The sequence below is a fragment of the Myotis lucifugus genome, unplaced genomic scaffold (genome assembly GCF_000147115.1).
Source record: "Myotis lucifugus unplaced genomic scaffold, Myoluc2.0 scaffold_5, whole genome shotgun sequence".
Lineage (NCBI taxonomy): Eukaryota > Metazoa > Chordata > Mammalia > Chiroptera > Vespertilionidae > Myotis > Myotis lucifugus.
In genome coordinates this window covers 15,369,413-15,388,767 of record NW_005871053.1, presented here as the reverse complement: position 1 = coordinate 15,388,767, position 19,355 = coordinate 15,369,413, and the positions used below count along the sequence as shown (strand labels likewise).

Genomic DNA, 19,355 nt, shown 5'->3' with positions numbered 1-19,355 from the left:
TGCATTGATTCCTTTGAATCTTTTAAAGATGATGAATGAGTTTTTGTGTGTGTTTTTAACACATAGAAGCTTTATTTTAAACCGCTGTTGTTATTATCTTGATTGATACTCATATCGTCCCATCTTTGAACAGTGCAGGCAAACCTCTTTAAGTTGACTTCCAAGTTCTTTTGATGGTTCTACTTCTTTGTTTTCTGTCATCAAATGGTGCTCCATTCTTATCTTACACATTTTCTGTTCCACTTCTGCATTAAGCCATTTCTCCCAGGAGCCCTGGTTCCATTCAGTAGGAATGGTTTTGGAGCCACAGTTTTGGCTTTGCTGTGCTCTGTATGTTATGCACTGGTCATTGCTTCTAGGCCTTTGCAGTGGACAGAGCTAGAAAATAATTTTTTAATTCTTTTAAGATAAAATGTTTTTTTTTAATTGGTTATTTTCAATTCAATTTTAGGATTATAGGAATTTTACAAAATTTTATTTATTATTATTATTATTATTTTAAAATATATTTTATTGATTTTTATAGAGAGGAAGGGAAAGGGAGAGGGATAGAGTGTTTGAAACATCGATGAGAGAGAAACATCGATCAGCTGCCTCCTGCACATCCCCCACTGGGGATGTGCCCGCAACCAAGGTACATGCCCTTGACCGGAATCAAACCTGGGACCCTTGAGTCCGCAGGCTGACGCTCTATGCACTGAGCCAAACCGGTTAGGGCTACAAAATTTTATTGATGTTATATTTGCATCCCATATCCAAAATCCTAATTTTTAAGGATATCATTACAATTACTTATTTTCCACAATATGCATATAATAGCCTTGAAATAACAATGCCTATATCAACACAAATATCATCAATACAATTATATAAAAGTGTGTGGTTTTTTAAAATGTTCTTTTTGTCCTTAAAGTATATCTTTCTTGGGCTATACAGCCAAAATAGTGTTTTAAAGTCATTTAGAACAGTTCTCTCTCCCTCCCTAGAGATTGAAAATGGGGATGAAAGTTCAATCTTCTAATTATGCCTTGGCTTCCTTTTTTCTTTTCTTTTTCTTTTATTTTTTTTCTTTCTTTCTTTCCTTTACTTTGGCCTTTCTGGTGACTAACACTGAACTTGAAACTAACACCTCTAGCCACCAGTCATCTGATTAGTATCCTCCCGACACTCCCCCACCCTCCTTAAAATACTCTTAATCCAGAGATTCCAAGGGTTTTAGAAGCTCTTATGTCAGGAATTTCAGTCAAAGACCAAATATATTAGAACAAGCAATGATCCTAGCATCCTTATCACTTAAAAAATTCCAAGGATTTTAGGAGCTGTGTCAGGAACTGGAGACAGAAACCCATTATATAGTTCTTATTATGTCAAATAATAGCATTATCCCCAAAGGAAAATGATTGGAAAGCAATTAACCAAAATATTATCAGTGTGGTGATTTTCCTTTTCCTTTTATGCTTTGTCCTTCCATTTTTATTTACAATTGTACTTTATAATTTTATAATTAAAATACTTTAAAAAGCATGAGTGAATTGTAGTTAATTCAAAACTAGAAGATAGTTTGTGTAAAATAGTTTATCTTGAGTTGACAGCTTTTATTAAAAATATTGAAAAGTATCAAATATATAAAAAGTATTAGCTATATAAAATGAAAACTTCATTAGATAAAATGATCATTAACAAAATTAAAAGGTAAATGCCAAATTTATTTATTTGTAAAGGCATGATATTTTTTGTTAATTCATCAAGGAAAAAGCAAAAACCCTAATGACAGAAAATAAGTAAATGTAATACAGTACATAATCATTCAAATTATCAACAATTTGGATCTATTTACCATAGGGAAACACTCACAGTAACCTAACATACAATGATTTATTCAGTTTACAGAGGAAGAAAATGAGATCAGAAAGATTAAATCACTTGCTTACATGAATAAGGACCAAGGTGAGATTCATCCTTCTTACTTTGGACGTAGGCTCTGTCACACTAATGACGGGAGGAACCCCAGTGGCCTTCACCTTGATCTGGCTTTTTGTGGCTCACCCTCCTAGTTAAGAGTTGTTGAAGTTAGAACAAAGAATATTCGGCCTTCTCTGAATACCAGACCCTCACAAAACTTAAACTCTATGACTCAGTTATTGCTTCGTTCTCAATAGAGCATATTTCTTTCATTAACCTTTTCATGTTAACAATGGAATTACATGTTCCTCTTTATTAAACTAAAATGTGTTTTAAGCTGTTCTTTAGTCTAATTGAAGAGTATGTCTTATGAGAGTGGATATTTTGTTTAATCAACTACTTACTCAATCTAGAGGCAACATAAAGAATATTTTTTATGCCTTTTATACATTTATCTATGTCCTCTTGATGCATTTAAAGTAAATACTACGTTCAGGCTTTAAACATTTATTGTAGTGACACTCCTCTCCATCCCCCCCCTATTTGTTTGATAACAGATATGATGAAAAATTTAAAGTAAATTAATTCCCATGGTAAAAAAATTCTGACTTACTCATTAGGGCTTTTAACATACAAACTAGAAATCAACAGGATGTCTTAAAGGTTCTTTTGTCCTGGCCACTGTAGTTCAGTTGGTTGGATGTTGTCCCAAGTACTGAAAGGTTGCTGGTTTGATTCCTGGTCAGGGCATATGCCTGGGTTTCAGGTTCAATCCCTGATAGGGGCCTGTAGGAAGCAGCCAAGCAATGTTTCACTCTCACATTGATGTTTCTCTCTCTCTCTAAATATAAATTTAAAAAATTTAAAATAAGTTTTCTTCATTTGTAGCATTGTTTCTACCACAGTTAAAAAGAAATTGCCATTATGATTTAAAAGCAAAGGTATGCCTAATGTGTTTCAATTTTAGATAATGTTGAAAAAAAATTTTTTTCTTATTGATTTTAGAGAGAGAAGAAGGGAGAGGGAGAGGAAGAGAGAAACATTGATGTAAAAGAGAAACATTAATCAGTGTAAACAGTGAACCCACAACCTTTCAGTCACTAATTGACCCACACAGGCCAGGGTGAAAAAAATCATCTTTTGAATGCATGCTCATTCTGGGGGAAAGCCCACAACAAACAGGAATGGGCTTAAGTGCTATAGCCATGAATCAATGATTTATAATAGTTTTTTCTTCCCAAATCCCCCAGAAATGTGTTATCTCACATTCTTATTAGTACAGAAGCCCTGGTGTGGACATAATAGACTCTCCAAGAGGTGGTTTCTTATTTAAATGTTTCCTATCTAATTCTAATAAGCTTTCCTCCCAAGGGACAAGGCTCCCTATACATTTGTGTGTTTCTCAAACTTAAAAACAACCTGGGGCTCTTGTTATAATACAGGTTCTGGTTCAGTAGGCTTGGGCTGGGGTCTGATATTCTGCTTGTCCAAAGAGCTCCCAGCTGATGCCAGTGCTGATGGTCCAAGAATCATACTTTTTGGGTCAATATAATCATCTTCCAGCTCATAATCACCAATAGTTGTTACACATCTGTGAACTGATATATGATTTTGATGCATTTGTCTTCATCGTGTCTGTGCTCTTAGGGGATTTTCTCCAATCAAAGGGGACAATTAGAGAGTTATGGATCTATTTACCACATTATTAAACAGTTTGCCTGTGTTTCCTGCAAATATATTTCCCTTAAGTAGAAAATCAGGAATGATGACAACAAGAAAGAGAATGAGAATTGGTCTTGCATGCTGGTCAGCAGTGGCAGCAATAAATTCCTGCACACATCCAATGGTAGTGTTAGCCTAAAAATAACAGTGTTCACTTGAGATAACAAAAGAAAAGCTATTTGGGAAGCACTGGTTAAGGCAGAAACCCAAATATGGTCCCGATTAGGGGTGTGAAGGTATGTGTTTTTTGTGAGAAGGGAATGGGGGAGGAGGGATGACACAAATAGAAGGAAGGCATTTCTGTTGGTGTTAAGGGAGTAATTCCTATAGGTACAAATAAGCTAAGTTATTCCTCAGCTGTACATGGTAGTGCTAACCCTAAAGAATGCCTTTAATTTTCAGTCTGGTAGTCAGAATGTCTGCTTTCCTGTTAGCTTTGCAAACAGTTGTTTGGAATACAATGTTGACCCAGTCCAGAGGTTATTTTGCCCAGTTTAAACATTTCAAAGGTTTGAAGAGTAAGACGTGGAAGGCAGTTCCTGGAATGACTGTTCTGACTCCATTTTGAAGTGCCTCTGTTTATATTATTTTTCACAGTAGAATAAATGCAGCTGTTAAAGGACCCTTCTAACTCTCTGTGAGCTCCCATCTTTTTGTGTGACCCAATCCTAGAAATCTGATGCTTTGTGGTGCTGCTCCATATCTGCCTATTGTCTCCCCTGTTTAATATTTATTTAGGAAAAATAGAAAGACACGCAAAAATATATAATGAAGGCATACCATAATAGCTCTGTGTTTTATTTAATCAGGGCACCCAAGGCAGTAGGGAAGCTCAGCATTAGGGGAGACCTTAAAGATCACCAAGTTGAATGTTTATACAGCACATGACTTGATCCTACTACACTGTGGGTATTTGCACAACCTCTAAGTTGTTCCAGGCACAGAGGGCTCACTGAGTTCCAGAGTAGCCCATGCCACCATTGGTCATCTCTAACTCTTAGAAAGCTCTTATTTATACTTGAATTGTTCCTTCTATTAATTGTCAGACCCATAGCCTTGCAGAAGAGAAGTTATGGCATACTGGAGAAGGCCGGGGAGATCTTTTATGAAGAAATACATTTGAGCAAAATATTAAGTCTGCTGGGATTTAGGGAAGTGGAGAGAAGTGGGGAAGGTAGTATTCTTATCCTCTTAGAATTACACTTTCTAATTGTTAATCTAGATTCTCTAATTTGTGGCCCAGTGTTATGGGATGTCTCTTTTTTTAAATACTGAAGAGCAATAAACAATGTCAGCTGCCGTGGTAGCATTCCATGGAGGAGATCTGAAAAAAAATGAATAAATAGACTTTTCAGATTACCCTCACTTATAAAGCGGATGATTATCCACCCACTATAGCTGGGACTGATCTAATCTAATTCTGAAAGATCAGAGTGCAAAGAAAATAGGCATTATAAAGCTTTTGTTTGGAGAATAGAACAGGTGTTGAGGTAAAAACCTACAATGGCTGAAAATATGCAACAGGGACCTGTGAAAGCACAGATCTAAACCATGTGGGTTCACTATGTTGAGAAACCACAGTAGAAGCTGGTCAACCTTCTGTGACCCATTGGGGTAGAACAGCTCCCTGTTAAAGCTATGAACCCAACTGTTACTTTTATGCATGGCAGACGCCTTCTGGGCTTCTCTTTTAATGGAAAGCAAAGTCACCAGGGGTGTAATTCCAAATGTAAATAAGAAGATACAGATATGTAAGAAAATGAAAAAAAATGTGAATGTGTTGACAGCTTCCATCTGAATTTTTTTTAGGAACAGAATGACAAAGTGCGGGGTAAAGTGGGAGAGAGTCCTCTAAGGGCCTGGAGGTGCTGGCACGTCACTGAGGAAGTCAGAGGGAAATAATTCCTCCTTAATCTGAAGAAGGAGATGGGAAATGAGAGAAGTAAAGGCAAATCTTAGATGGTGAACTCTGAAGATTGGTTGAAGGCTGTGTTCTGGGATGTGACCCTTTCTTGTAACCACTCTAAATCTTCAAAAGATGCAACAGCAAAAGTTACACAATGCATGATGTGAGCGGACTTGTATGGAAACTGATGACAGGATTGTGTTTTGTATCAGTTCATAAAGTTTTAAGATTCAGAGCAAAAAGAATGCTAGTTTATGATGGTCAAAACATGAGAAAGTAAGCCAGAAGGATTTGCCGAAATTATGGAATAGGCTCCTGACTGGAATGGGTTTATGATCAGGTTTAACCACATCACATGGGGGCAAGGCGTCCTCAGCTGGCACTTAGGTTACACATATTGAATCACTTGTTCCAAAGAAATTTTTCACCGGAAGCTCTTATTTTTAATTTCTTATTTTCTTGTTTAAAATGTCTGTTTTGAAAGGTCAGATTGTCTTCTAGAATAGGGAGCACCTCCTGAGTGTTTCCTATGCCTTACGTTTCTAAACACTTAAAGTTAATTACCTTCCCTTGTCTATTCTTACAGCTTTTTAAACAAATGAAAATTTATTTTGAAATGCTTTGAGACATAGAGCACATAAAACCCAAGGTCATATTACTCAACTTCCATTTTGTTGATATCTTGCAGATGGAGGAACAATAGTTAAAAGGTGTCACTTAGAAGAAACAGTTTTTAGCACTTCACCGGAATGCAAAATTGTTTAAGAAAAGTCAGAAGTCACCCAAAGGCTGCCAGCTGGGGATAAAATAATTTTTTTCCTCAGAAGATGCTTTAATATATCTTCCTCTCGGAACCTAAAGAATTAAAGAAAAATGTTATGCGATGGGAGCTGACTATAAGAAGCCTGGGCTGGATTCATTGTTTTAATACTGGCCTGTTGTCCTCTGGCTAGGTAAAGCTTAAACATGATGAATACATAGCTGCCATTGTGCCTTTGAAATAAACATTTCCAAAGTCTTTCAAATTTTAAACTGCAAACTGATATGTTGCCTGAAGTGTTTTCTTATATTGTTGTCTGCGTGTTCCTAAACCACCTCTTGTTTTTAGTGCTCGATCAAATTACTGAGCTGTCTGCTGAGATTAAGCAAAGTGATAATTACACCTAAACCATAAATACATTTCAGTTTAAAGTTTTGACACTTTGTTTTTTACAAATAATATTAAATAAAGGGTTTAATGTAAGTTTTCTTGGTGAGGTATACATTCAAGTTAAATACCTCTAACTTAGATAAATTCAAGTGATTTAATGTTTATCAGTCACCTTGAATGAGTAATATGAGCATACAGTGGCAAAAAACACACACACACAACTAAATATGACATAGTCTTAGGTTCTAGGAGCTTAGAATTTAGAAAGATAAAGTAAATGTTTATTTAGCAGTCAAAACAAGTAAAGAGATATGTACAAATTGGTATGTACTTGAAGATCTTTTTAAGAATTTCAAAATATTTCCCTGTAGGCTCTGTGCATAATAAAACAAAAGAAGGAACCCAACTTAGTTATGTACTTGAAGATCTTTTTAAGAATTTCAAAATATTTCCCTGTAGGCTCTGTGCATAATAAAACAAAAGAAGGAACCCAACTTAGTTATATAAATCAGCTTGTTGGACAAATGCATCACATTAAATTGCTAATGACAATCATTATAGCTGGAATAACCCAATAAAATAATATGTATGGCTCTTGGTACAATTAACGATTTTATACCATCAATCTCTCTTCAAATACTTAAGTGCTTACTACATTCAAGGCACCATGCCATCGGCCATAAAGAATAAAAAGAGGCTTTAAAACATATTGTCTGGCCCAGCCAGCATGGCTCAGTGGTTGAGCATTGACCTATGAACCAGGAAGTCATGGTTCGATTCACGGTCAGGGCACATGGCTGGGTTGTGGACTCGATCCCCAGTGTGGGGCATGCAGGATGCAGGAGGCCACCAATCAATGATTTTCTCCTCTCTCTCTCTCTCTCTCTCTCTCCCCCTTTCTCTCTGATATCAATAAAAATATATTTTAAAAACACACATTGTCTGTCCTCAAGGAACTTTTAATCTGGTTGGGCAGAAAAGGGTACTTCATATAACATAACTATGAGAATGACAGAATTCCAAAGGAGAAAGAACTAAATTGCAGTTAGAGTTGTCAGGCATGGCACAGGGAGAAAGAAGATGAAAGGATTGATAGAATTTTGAAGGGGCAAAGGGGGGTGAACATTTCAGATGAGAGAATGGCAAGAATTCAGGGGCAAAGGCTAAAGGGATACAGAGCAGTTTTGGTATAAAGTAATGCTTTAGCTATGTTAGTTAGAATAAGGGTTCTCTTCCTGCAGTCATGGGAGATAAGGTCAGAATGACACATTGAGGTCATATTATGAAAGCCTTGAATATAGGCTATGGAGTTTGTACTTTATCCTGTAAGTGCAAGAGTTTCATGGAAAGCTTTGGAGCAAAAAAAAAAAAGTGGTATTATCAAAGCATGCATTTAATAAGATAATTCTTGAAGTGATGCACATAATCAGCTTGAAGGGAGAAGAGCCTGAAGACAGAATGCTCAGGTAAGAGACCATGGCATTAGTTCAGGTGTGAGGTGGTAAGGACCAGCATTAGGTGGAAGTTAGGAAGGGAGGACAGACTAAATCTGTATGTGCCCTTTAAAAAAATAATAAAATAAAGCATTTAACATGTTGCTATAAACATATAATAAAATTTCCAAAGCTAAATTTACTGGTAATCTTTATTGTTGAAGAGCAAACGTTAGTGGAATAACTATGTATGTAACCTATAAAAGACAGCTACATGAATTTTTATCTGCATGATGACTATAACCCATTTTTACTTCTGTTCCCTGAGTAATTTTCCAATTAAGACATTCCGTTGAGAGTTTAGTCTGGCGTATTTTCTTTCTTCTCATATTAAGAGCTGAGAAGCACAGGCAATCTTCCCCGAACGCATGTAGGTTCTGAGCCAGGCTTTCAGTTTAACCACTGCAGCTGTGTTGACTTGACAGTACATTATAACCTCTGTTTTCTCCTTTGTTAACTCTGTTCTCCTCTTACTCTTCATGAATCTTACCATCTTGGTTCCTCCTCTCCCCTCAGTAAGCATCACCAATGATTTTTCAAAGAGGCAAAGGATGAGTACACTTACTAAGTGCCAATAGCTCTCCCTCCTGCCTCCTGCCTGTTTTTTCTGAGCTCCAATATGGCATTTCTACATCTTGCTTGTATTTTTGCCCAGCCTCTAAACAGATGGCCCTAGCTAGCATCTCTCTTATGTCCAACCTCCTACCTTATTCAATTGTGATCTTATTCAATTGCAACACCATCACCTATCTGGGAACTTTTCTGAAATGTAGGCCAGGCAATGTGTGTTTTCACAAGCTGTCCAGGTGGTTTGGGCCCGTGAGAAGTTTGAGAACCTGCTGCTTTAGCGGATGACTGTACTCTTGTCTTTCTCTCCTAGGCCAGGGGTTCTCTAGCTCATGGTGTCTCTCATCCACTCAGTGTGCTCTGTTATCCAGGCAAATCCTTTATATACTTTTTAGAGTAATCATAAATTCTTAAAGGAGCCTGTTTGGTGTAGTTAATTATTACCCTACCACAGTCAGTGAAGCATATATGGTACCCTACCGCCCGGTCACTGGCTGGTCCATGCTTGAGCCAGTCTTGGCATACTAGCCAATACCAGGTCCTGTCAGGGGCCAGTGCTACTAAAAAGGAGACTAGCACTGCTTTCCCAAGTAGAGTGCAGCAGACAAACCAGAAGGAGGCTTGCTCCGACCAATAAATTAATCTTTACCATAGTAGCTGTGTGCAACAGAGGAATAATCAGAATTTTCTTAGTTGGGTAACCTGGACTTCAGAGTCTTTTAAGAAAGACAAAAAGCAACAATTATTGCTTGACACCATTGGACACAGTCAGAGGCAAGGCAGTCTACCTGTTCTGATATTTAAAAATGAAAAATGATTCAAGTTAGGATTGAGATGAAAGATCCTATCATCAGTGACATGGACGGGGACCCAATTTATGTTATACAGATGAAATCCCATCTATATCCTTAAAGGAAATGTATTGTTGGGCATTTGCATTAGTGTGTAAAGATACTATCTCCTCCTCTCTTTAAAAACTAAGCATTTTATAAGTTCAAATGTAGTGACAACTTCAAAAATTGGTTTAAAAATCTCAAATTGCTTTGTTAAGAACAAGAATTAGCAGAGAGGGCATGAGTTTATTTGAAATCTCACTGAGGCAGAAAATAGATTGGGGGGTTTCTTAAGGTTCTGAATGGTGGCAAAATAATGAAACAGACAGATTCTTGCAAAATAGATGTGAATTTCTAAGATTTATTCTATCATACCTTAAAAGTATGATAACTGCATCCAAGGAAGTCTTGTTCTACAGTGGACTTGGAAAAACAACAACAACAAAAAACAACAGAACAAATATTTATTTGGCCTTAATGTAGCATTCAGTTCCTATCAAAAACTTTTGACTTACTTGAAGAGTCAAGGTTAATTTATCTGAAGTCATAACGAAAGTACAAGATAATAGGCAGTTAGGTGCTAAATTACGTTATCCTTGACGTGCTTCTCTTTGTACATTCTTGGCAATCTCATCTCTCATGATGTTATCTAATAACTATGTAGGCCAGTGTTTCTCAGTCTTGAGTAATGTAGAGATAGGCTGCTAAATTTTTTTTTTCTTACACTCCCTCAGTATGGAATGAAAGAATTTTTATTATTTTACCAAAACATGTAGCAATCTAAAAATAGCCACAAACTACTTAACCTTATGATTCTTGAGCAACTGTAAAATCTACAAATTAAATACAGGAAATCTTCATAGTCAATAGAATTTAAATTGATTTAGTGGCATTCGCGATGCTGAATTGAAGCAAAATCACTACTCTAAGCCTGAGCATGGATCTGCCTGCTAAGGTGCAGCTTCCTTTGCTTTCAATAGGCCTTTCTTACTATGCGAGACACATGATGACTCAGCCCTCACCACTTCTTTATTCAAACGACAGTGAAACTCTCCTTTATATACTTCCTGTGGAATTTTTTTTTTGTGCCTGTGATTTGTACAAACACCCATGTATGTATGTATTAACCCTGCTTGTGATGCTGTCTCAGTATTTGGCAATAGTTAATATAATACTATGGATTGTCAACTTGATTGAAATATAAATGAAAAGGTGAGAAATAAAATCTTGGGTGGACTTGATATAAGGTAGCCACTCAGATGGTCCCAAAATATGTTGTTACTTTTAAAAGATTGTCATAGAATGGTGCAAGGTGGGTACTGGAAATATCGAGGGAACACTTTGTAAAGTATAGGAGTGTCCAATCACTATGCTGTACACCTGAAACTAATACAAACTAATATTAAATGTAAATTATAATTGAAAAACAAAATAAAAGATAGTCATAGATATAAAGACATAAAATCCTCATTTCCTGCCTTGGACAGTGTGGCTCACTTGGTTGGATCATTGTCCTGTTCACCAAAGAGTCGTCGGTTCAATTCCCTGTCACAGCACATACCCAGGTTGTGGGTTCGATCCCTAGTCGGGGCACATACGGGAGGCAACGGATCAATGTTTCTCTCTCTCTTCCTCGCCCTTCCTCTCTCTCTAATATCAATAAAAACATATCCTCGGGTGAGGATTTAAATTTAAAAAAGAGACAGATATAAGAAATCCTAATTAAAACTGAGGTCAGCTGTGGTGGACACAGCTGTGCCTCCCAGGTCCCCTACAAGGAAGCATGTGGTGCCCCAGCTACCAGCAGACAGCCTCCAGCTTTCAGTTGCTTTAGGGTTTGGTTGGCTGCAGAGCTGCCTAGTCCAGGGGCACGTCCTTCCACTGGAGCCCACCTTCAAGGACTGATGCAGGCGGTGGTGCTGAAACCCGGCCATTCCTCCTGAACAGGGACAACTCTGATGGGCCAGGTATGCTCCAAACTCCCTGTGGACTCGGCTGAGGCTCTGTTGGTCTGCACTGCAGTTCCACTTTGCCCTCCCAATCCTGCTTTCCTCCTCGCTCCCAGTAGCTGTGATCCCTAATAAATACCCTGCATGCCAAACCCCATCTCAGTGTCTGCTCCTGGAGAATCCAGGCAACCAAAGCTCCCAGGAATTCCTCTGAGGAACGCCCCCACCCGCCCCACCCCGCCTCCGGAAGGAGTGAGAATGCCTTTCTGCAGCCCTGGTTGTTCTTGCAAGCTTCTTGTCTGAAATTCAGCTTCCAGCTGTATATTCCTGCCAGCACTTCGAATTCAACAGGCCCAAAGCTGATGCAAAATGACCTCGTGGGCTCCTACCTCAGAACAACTTGTGGGTTTTTCCCTCTTGTTTCATAATTTATTTAATGGCACTACCCTCATATTCTCACAAGATCAAAAGTTGGGAGGTATATTGATTCCTCACACACCTTGCTCCGCAAATCCAGTCTATTATTCATGCTCTTAACACAGCAAGGGCCTTACTCATTTCTCCAGGGATTCCCTTCCCTCTAAACAAGGGATGCTGCTGAAATTATAATGAGAGCTTCACTTTGCTTTCAGAATATTTACTCTCTAACAGTTTCCCTTCTCTTCCCTTCGATACCATAGACGTTAAAAGACAAAAATTGTGGGGTTTTCTTGTTTGTTTTTCATAAAGGACACACATAAAAAAATTATACCAACAATCACCCACTTATTTGAAAGCAGAGTATGTTGGCTCACATATTAAATAACAGAATAATGCTTTGAGAGGATGACAGCAAATGTCAAAGGCTTCACTTTCCTTCTGAAATTAAGATGAGTGTAGCGGTCAGTAAAACAAGACATTTATTTTGTCCCAGCGTAGAATAAAATGGATTTGATTCTTAAGAATAAGGAAAGCCAAGTCTTAATAAATGCCAAGGCAATAATTTTGTAATATAGACACTAAAACATGTGTGAATGCCATGATGTGGTTAAGAAGTCTATGAAAATGTACATATTTTTTAAAGCAGTCAACTCATTGAAAGGTACTGATGTTTAAAACTGAAAGTTGAGTTGTCAGTTGAAAACGAGAAACTGAGATGTTCGTGAGAGAGACATTGTCAGGAAAGCAGTAGAACATTTCCTGGCCGTGCGTGCAGTCCTGCGGATTTGTCACGGCCATGACGAACCCCACGACCATCACCACAGCACCCATGGGGAGCATGACACAGGACATGATCTTGTCGGAGTGTGTCCTCGGTTCTTCAGACAGTTTCAGATAACATGCTGATGGAATGATAAAAATTAGGGGAGCTGCACAAAGCACACCCTGCGTATTGAAAATGAGAAACGAGATAATGTTATCGGGTGGAACATTCCTTGGACAGTTTTTAAAAACATTTACAAAATGCATTTGTCACTGCACATGTTAAAAGTTAGATAGGTTTGGTTAACTCAAACAAAGGAAAGAAAAAAAAATCCCCAAATAAATTGAGAAATAGGGTTTTTCTTTTCTGGTGGCATATTTACAAGTGAGAGAGTGAAATAAGAGTAAAAAAATATACATACAGTAGATTAAAATATAATTCAGTAACATAAAATTATATTAATTAAGATAAAATTTTTAAGACTAGAAAAATAATCAGAAAATAAAAATGATGGTAAAACTGACTTCTGGAAAACTTGACATTTTTCATATTTTCATTATATCATAATACCTTATACAAATTATTTCATATCTACTATGCCATTTAAATCTAAGAGATCTATTTGTCATTGTGTTTGAGAGGGAACTATTGAGATGCATGTTGGACATATCATCTTTCCTTTTTTACTTGAGTTTGTATAAAAGTAAGTGCCTATTTGAGAAAGAATAACTATAGCCCTAAGGGCACTCAACATGAAATTGTATTTCTAAATCATCTTTCAAGTAAAGTGAAACACATTAATTACCCTAGAAAATTGACAGTAGAACCTAAATGACTGTGACTCATTCGCCCTCCCCCACACTAGCTTATGGATAAGTCTAACCTGAGGGGAAATGTTGGATTGAAAATTATGAGTAGTGTTTGTCTAGCATACAAATACCAAGAGTGTTTGACTTCAAAGGAAAAGAGACTTTCCCCTGGAGGAAGCCAAATTTGCACTGGAGACAGATTAATAGCAGGCAGACAGCTCTGGTTGAGGGGAGGGGTATTGGGATGGTGGAGGGATTAAGCAAAAAAGAAAAGAAGTGAGAGAACTCATGGACATTGGGGGGGAAGGGGGAGGGGAGGGGAAGGGAGGTGCAAGAATGCATAGAGGGGATAAATCATGATGAGAAAAAAATAAAATAAAAAATATAATGTTGCCCAGCTGTGGTGGCTCAGTGGTTGAGCATCAACCTATGAACCAGGAAGTCACTAGTTCCATTCCTGGTTAAGGCACAGCCCAGATTGCAGGCTTGATCCCCAGTAGTGGATGTGCAGGAGGCAGCTGAGCAATGATTCTTTCTCAACATTGATGTTTCTATCTCTCTCTCCCTCTCCCGTCCTCTCTGACATCAATAAAATATATTTAAAAAATAAAATAAAAATATAATGTTAAAATTTAAGTCATTTTAATAGATTTACTAATTCTATTAAATGTTAATTACTACATATTAAACAAAATATGACACATATTAATTAAATATTATTATATAACAAACAATATTCTCTTAAGCCATAAAACACAAGTTGTTTTTTTTATAACATATACTCAATAGCAAATGTGACATGGGTTTAAGATTAAAATCAAGTTTGCATAAAATTCATGTTTTGCTATATTTGAAAAAGTTATGAAATTTGTAAATGTACAGAAACATAGAAAGATGAATACTAGTATAATGAAACCTTATACACCTATAACCTATGATCTAAAAGCTTTTTGACGACACAGTATTTGGGTAATTTTAAGTTTAAATATTTTTCTAAAAAATTTTGAGCCCTAGCCAGTTTGGCTCAGTGGATAGAGTGACAGCCTGTGGACTAAAGGGTCCCATATTCAATTCAGGTGAAGGGCACATGCCAGGGTTGCAAGCTCGATCCCCAGTAGGGGGTGTGCAGGAGGCAGCCATTCAATGGTTCTCTGTCATCATTGATGTTTCTAATTCTCTCTCCCTCTCCCTTCCTTTCTGAAATCAATAAAAATATATTTTAAAAAAAGATTAGAAAGCTTTTTGACACAACTGTAGTTATTTGGTAAAATCATAGAAAACTGATTTTGAAGTTGGATTATGTAAAACAACATTTTATACCCTAAAAATAGGTTTAAAGAAAATATTTTCTTCATATCACCATTTACTAAAATTACTGGGTTTTATAATAAGTACCATCCGCATACCAGAAATATTACAACTATGATTCCCAAAATATATTTAATTTTTTTAACAAAAACAGCAAATGTACAGAAGAATGGAAATTAAGGAGGACAGGTTATAAAATCAGACTAGCCAGGCAGCATCTAAAAATCTGGGGATGAATAGGACTGACCACATTTCATGGAAAATATTTCTACAGTCAGAGATATAAGAATGACAAACTACTAAGAGGTACCAAATTGTATTCTAATTTAAAATATATGGACAATATAATTTTGCCATTCAAATGGACACCTATAAAGGTACACACTATACACATGATTAGTTTTCATACAGAATTGAATGAATGATGGATTCCTTGAGCTCAATAGTGACATTTGAAACTGACATTCTGTTTTAAATTATGGGAAATCCTGGATGACTTAGTCTGTGTTGATAATAACTATTTTTCAATATCTTGGAAATAATTTTTGAAAACAACAAAAAGACAATTAACACACACACACACACACACACACACACACACACACACATATATATATATATATATAGAGAGAGAGAGAGAGAGAGAGAGAGAGAGAGAGAGAAAGTCTTTTCTTTTTATAGGAACAAGCTATAATTCACCTGGAATTGGGACTGTGGAAGTGCCATCAGGGTGAACACTGCCACCAGCTGCTGCTAAGAAGCTGTTGTCAGTTAGCATTCTGGGACTGTTCCAAACCTAACTTGCTGGGCAGTGCAAAGCATGGGTGTTCTGTTTATATTATAATTCTTAAGCATTGAAAAAGTAGCAATCCTATCTAATAAAAGACAAAAAGGGTAATTGACCGTACCTTCGCTACGCTTCCCATTGGCTAATCAGAGCCATATGCATATTGCAGGCAGGGCTGGCCAGCGCCAGATGCCATCCGGGCCCTGTGTGTGGCCCTGGGTGGCTGGGCTTAGGTGGCGCGATCACGTCACCTAAGCCTCGCTCCAGCCGGAACGCCTGTGTGCCACCTAAGCCCCCGCCGCCTAAGCCCTGCCCCCAGCCGGGACCCCCATGTGCCGCCTAAGCCCCGTGCACCTAAGCCCCACCACCAGCCAGGACCCCCATGTGCCACCTAAGCCCCGCCCCCAGCCAGGACCCCCATGTGCCGCCTAAGCCCCCGCTGCCTAAGCCCCGCCCCCAGCCGGGACCCCCGTGTGTCGCCTAAGCCCCGCTGCCAGCTGGGACCCCATGGCGATCCCAGAGCAGGCAAGTGCAGAGGGCGGGGGGCCCCTAAGTGGGCCTGCTCCTGGGATCACCATGGCGATCCCAGAGCAGGCAAGTGCGGAGGGCGGGTGGCCCCCAGGTGGGCCTGCTCCTGGGCAGCACCCAGCAGGGCAGCACCCAGCAGGGCCTGCCCCCGGTCTCTGCAGTGATCCAGTGATCCATGAGCAGGAAAGCACAGCCTGTAGGCAGCACCCCACCCTGGCCACAGCTCAAGGGAGAGAAAAACATGTAGTGGAGGCCAGGAGCCTGAGAGATCAACACAGAGGGGCACCTGCTCCAAGCCTCCACGGTGTGGCTGGGGGCAGGCCCCCAGCAGACACACACACTCACACACACACACACGACACCTTCTCCGAGCCTCTGCTGCCAGACTGTGGCCGTCAGTAGGACATCCACTGAGGGCTCCCGGACTGTGAGAGGGGCAGGCTGGGCTGAGGGAACCCCACCCCCCAGTGCATGAATTTTGTGCACCGGGCCTCTAGTTAGACTATATAGCTGATGTTTGTACTGGAAGAAGTCCAGTTGGGCATCTTGTCTAGGTAGCCGTTACTTTATTAACATATGAAAGCCCAGTCTTGCTACAGGTTGTTGTGAGGACCCAAGATCAAGTGTAAAGTGATCGAGCAGTCCCAGCTGCTGTACTTCTCATAAAGAAGTGCAGCTTATTAAATCTATTTAATATGGCCATGATTCAGAATACACCACTGGGTTTGGAATAATTTTTTGAAATTGCTTGATAGGACATAAAAATACCATAATTGTTTCTTAAAGAGATAATAAAATATAGCCTTATTTATAAAGCCAGGACAGCATTTCCTTTGATAATAACACTGTTGATGCCAGGGCATTTTGCAGTCTGCTGTAGGGAAACAACAGAAGGTGTTAAAGATTTTTATTGGCAATACAGATGGGAAAAGTATCTGAATTCTCCTACCTGAATAGAAACCTCTCAAATGATGAAATGAAGCTGAAAACTAAATAAAAGAATGCTTTTAAATTTATACTTTGGACTCATGAAATGTATTCCTATATCTTAAAAACAAACACTAGCTGGGGAGGGCTTTGATAGCTTGGATCACGTCCTGCTCACCCTTGTGACTGGCGCTCTACATCTGGGCACTGGCTTACTTTTTCCCTCCCACTGTAAGCTGCACACAATGCTTGTTGAGCTGGTTACTCTGGCCACAGGCACCAGCTGCTTCATCTTTTCTGTTTGTGCTGCTGCAAGTGGGAACCCCTAGGGCCCAATTAACACAGATGCCTCTTTTCTCCAATGGCAGCATCAGTGTGAGATGCTACCAAGAATGGGACTTATATTTATTTTATTTGCTTCTAAAATGAATCCTTTAAAACCAAGGATGAGTTTGCTTTGGAAAAACTTGTCATTGTTGACTATTGCCATGAAAACTATGAAATTACAGGGAAGCTAAGTTCTAAATGAGGTTTTGCTTTTTATTAAACAAATAATATAACACTGAATAATTTATCCAATTTTTTATTATACTGAGTAACAGCATTTCGATAACTTTACAAATTGAAGGTCTGATTCTATTATACATCTCATCTGTGAAGATCATCATTCTACTTAGTGATGATTCAGAAGCCAAAATAGAAAATAATTTCTAAAGTATTACAATTATTAACTAAGATAAAGTCTATTAGTTAAAAACTATTAGTTTAGATGAAAAGCTTTTAGTACCAGTTTATTTCATCTCATGGTATTCATTTTAAACCATTATTAAAATCTATCCTATATATTATGGATTACTCTTACTGGTAAACTCAATGCATAGATTTTTAACTTAAAAAATGAATAGAGAAACGAACATATTTATTTTACATAATTTAGAGCCCATACTTTGGAAAACTCAGACTAGCATAATGATTAAAAATGTGGGCTTTAGATCTGGAAACCTGTGTTCAAGTGTTGTAAACACAGTGACCTATTTAATCACTTTGCGCCTTGATTTCTTCATCTGTAACATTAATGCAGATGAAGGAAAATAGTGCATGCAAAATGCATGGCACAGAGTAAGTATACAATACATATTAGCGCACATTGTTGTTCTGAAGTGGAACACAGATGCGTTCATTACGTTTAGTGATATATGATCCAGCCTGCCTTAGTTACTGACAGAAATGATGCCTGATGTGACTCTATTAAACATGACAAATGTCCACACCAAAGGGAGTTGAGTGAAGGCCTAAATTTGTCATTGTGTGTACCAAAAGACTTTTCTTTGGAAAAATATGCTCAGGTGGTCTGGAAGAGAAAGGAGATCTTAGATTTTATTAACATACCAAGTGCTTTAAAACTAGTATACTGGTTTATTGGATAATAACAGAAAATTTAGCACTCTTCTTTAGTTTTTTTTTTAATGAATGTCTATATAACCAAGTTTTTAAAAATCTAAAGAACTACAAGCATGTTTTAAATTTTTTTTAAAAAAGTAGTCCCCTACAGCCAGCTCAGATCTTGACTTTATAATGGATACTCACTGAATATTTTTCTCTGATTACAATACCAGAATTCTGTCTGAACCACAAAAAATTTTCAACATAAGTACAATAGAGAATATTTAATGGATTGAATACTTAAAAAAGGAACCCTTGTGCACTGCTGGTGGGAATGCAGACTGGTGCAGCCACTGTGGAGAACAGTATGAGTTTCCTCAAAAAACTAAAAATGGAACTCCCATTTGACCCAGTGATCCCACTTCTAGGACTATATCCCAAGAAACCAGAAACACCAATCAGAAAGGATATATGCACCCCTATGTTCATAGCAGCACACTTTACAATAAATAAGATTTGGAAACAGCCTAAGTGCCCATCAGCAGATGAGTGGATTAAAAAACTATGGTACATCTACACAATGGAATATTACACCACTATAAAAAAGAAGGAACTTTTACCATTTGCAACAGCATGGATGGAACTGGAGAGCATTATGTTAAGCAAAATAAGCCAGTTGGAGATATAAATATCACATGATCTCACTCATATGTGGGATATAATGATCAACATAATTTGATGAACATGAATAGATCCAGAGACAAATGGTAGGGGAGGGGGACAGTTAGAGAGCAACCAAAGGACTTGTATGCATGCATATTAGCATAACCAATGGACACAGACACTGGGGCGGTGGGGGCTTGCCCAGGGTGGGAATGGTTGGGGGGATGGGGATCAATTGGGGAAAA

General features: G+C 38.2%; 1 protein-coding gene across 3 annotated transcripts in view; it reads right to left on the bottom strand.

Annotated features, from left to right (window-relative positions):
- Nucleotides 1–12,384: 12,384 nt before the first annotated feature.
- The window catches only part of SLC38A11 (solute carrier family 38 member 11), a 46,238-nt gene continuing 39,267 nt past the window's right edge, over nucleotides 12,385–19,355 (bottom strand). For 2 of the 3 annotated variants that reach the window (XM_023743766.1, XM_014446638.2), the window contains one exon: nucleotides 12,385–12,887. In XM_023743766.1, coding sequence (XP_023599534.1) covers nucleotides 12,594–12,887 — 294 coding nt within the window. In that variant the 3' untranslated portion in view covers nucleotides 12,385–12,593. The remainder of the gene's footprint in view (nucleotides 12,888–19,355) is intronic. The other variant, XM_023743772.1, reaches the window with a different exon arrangement.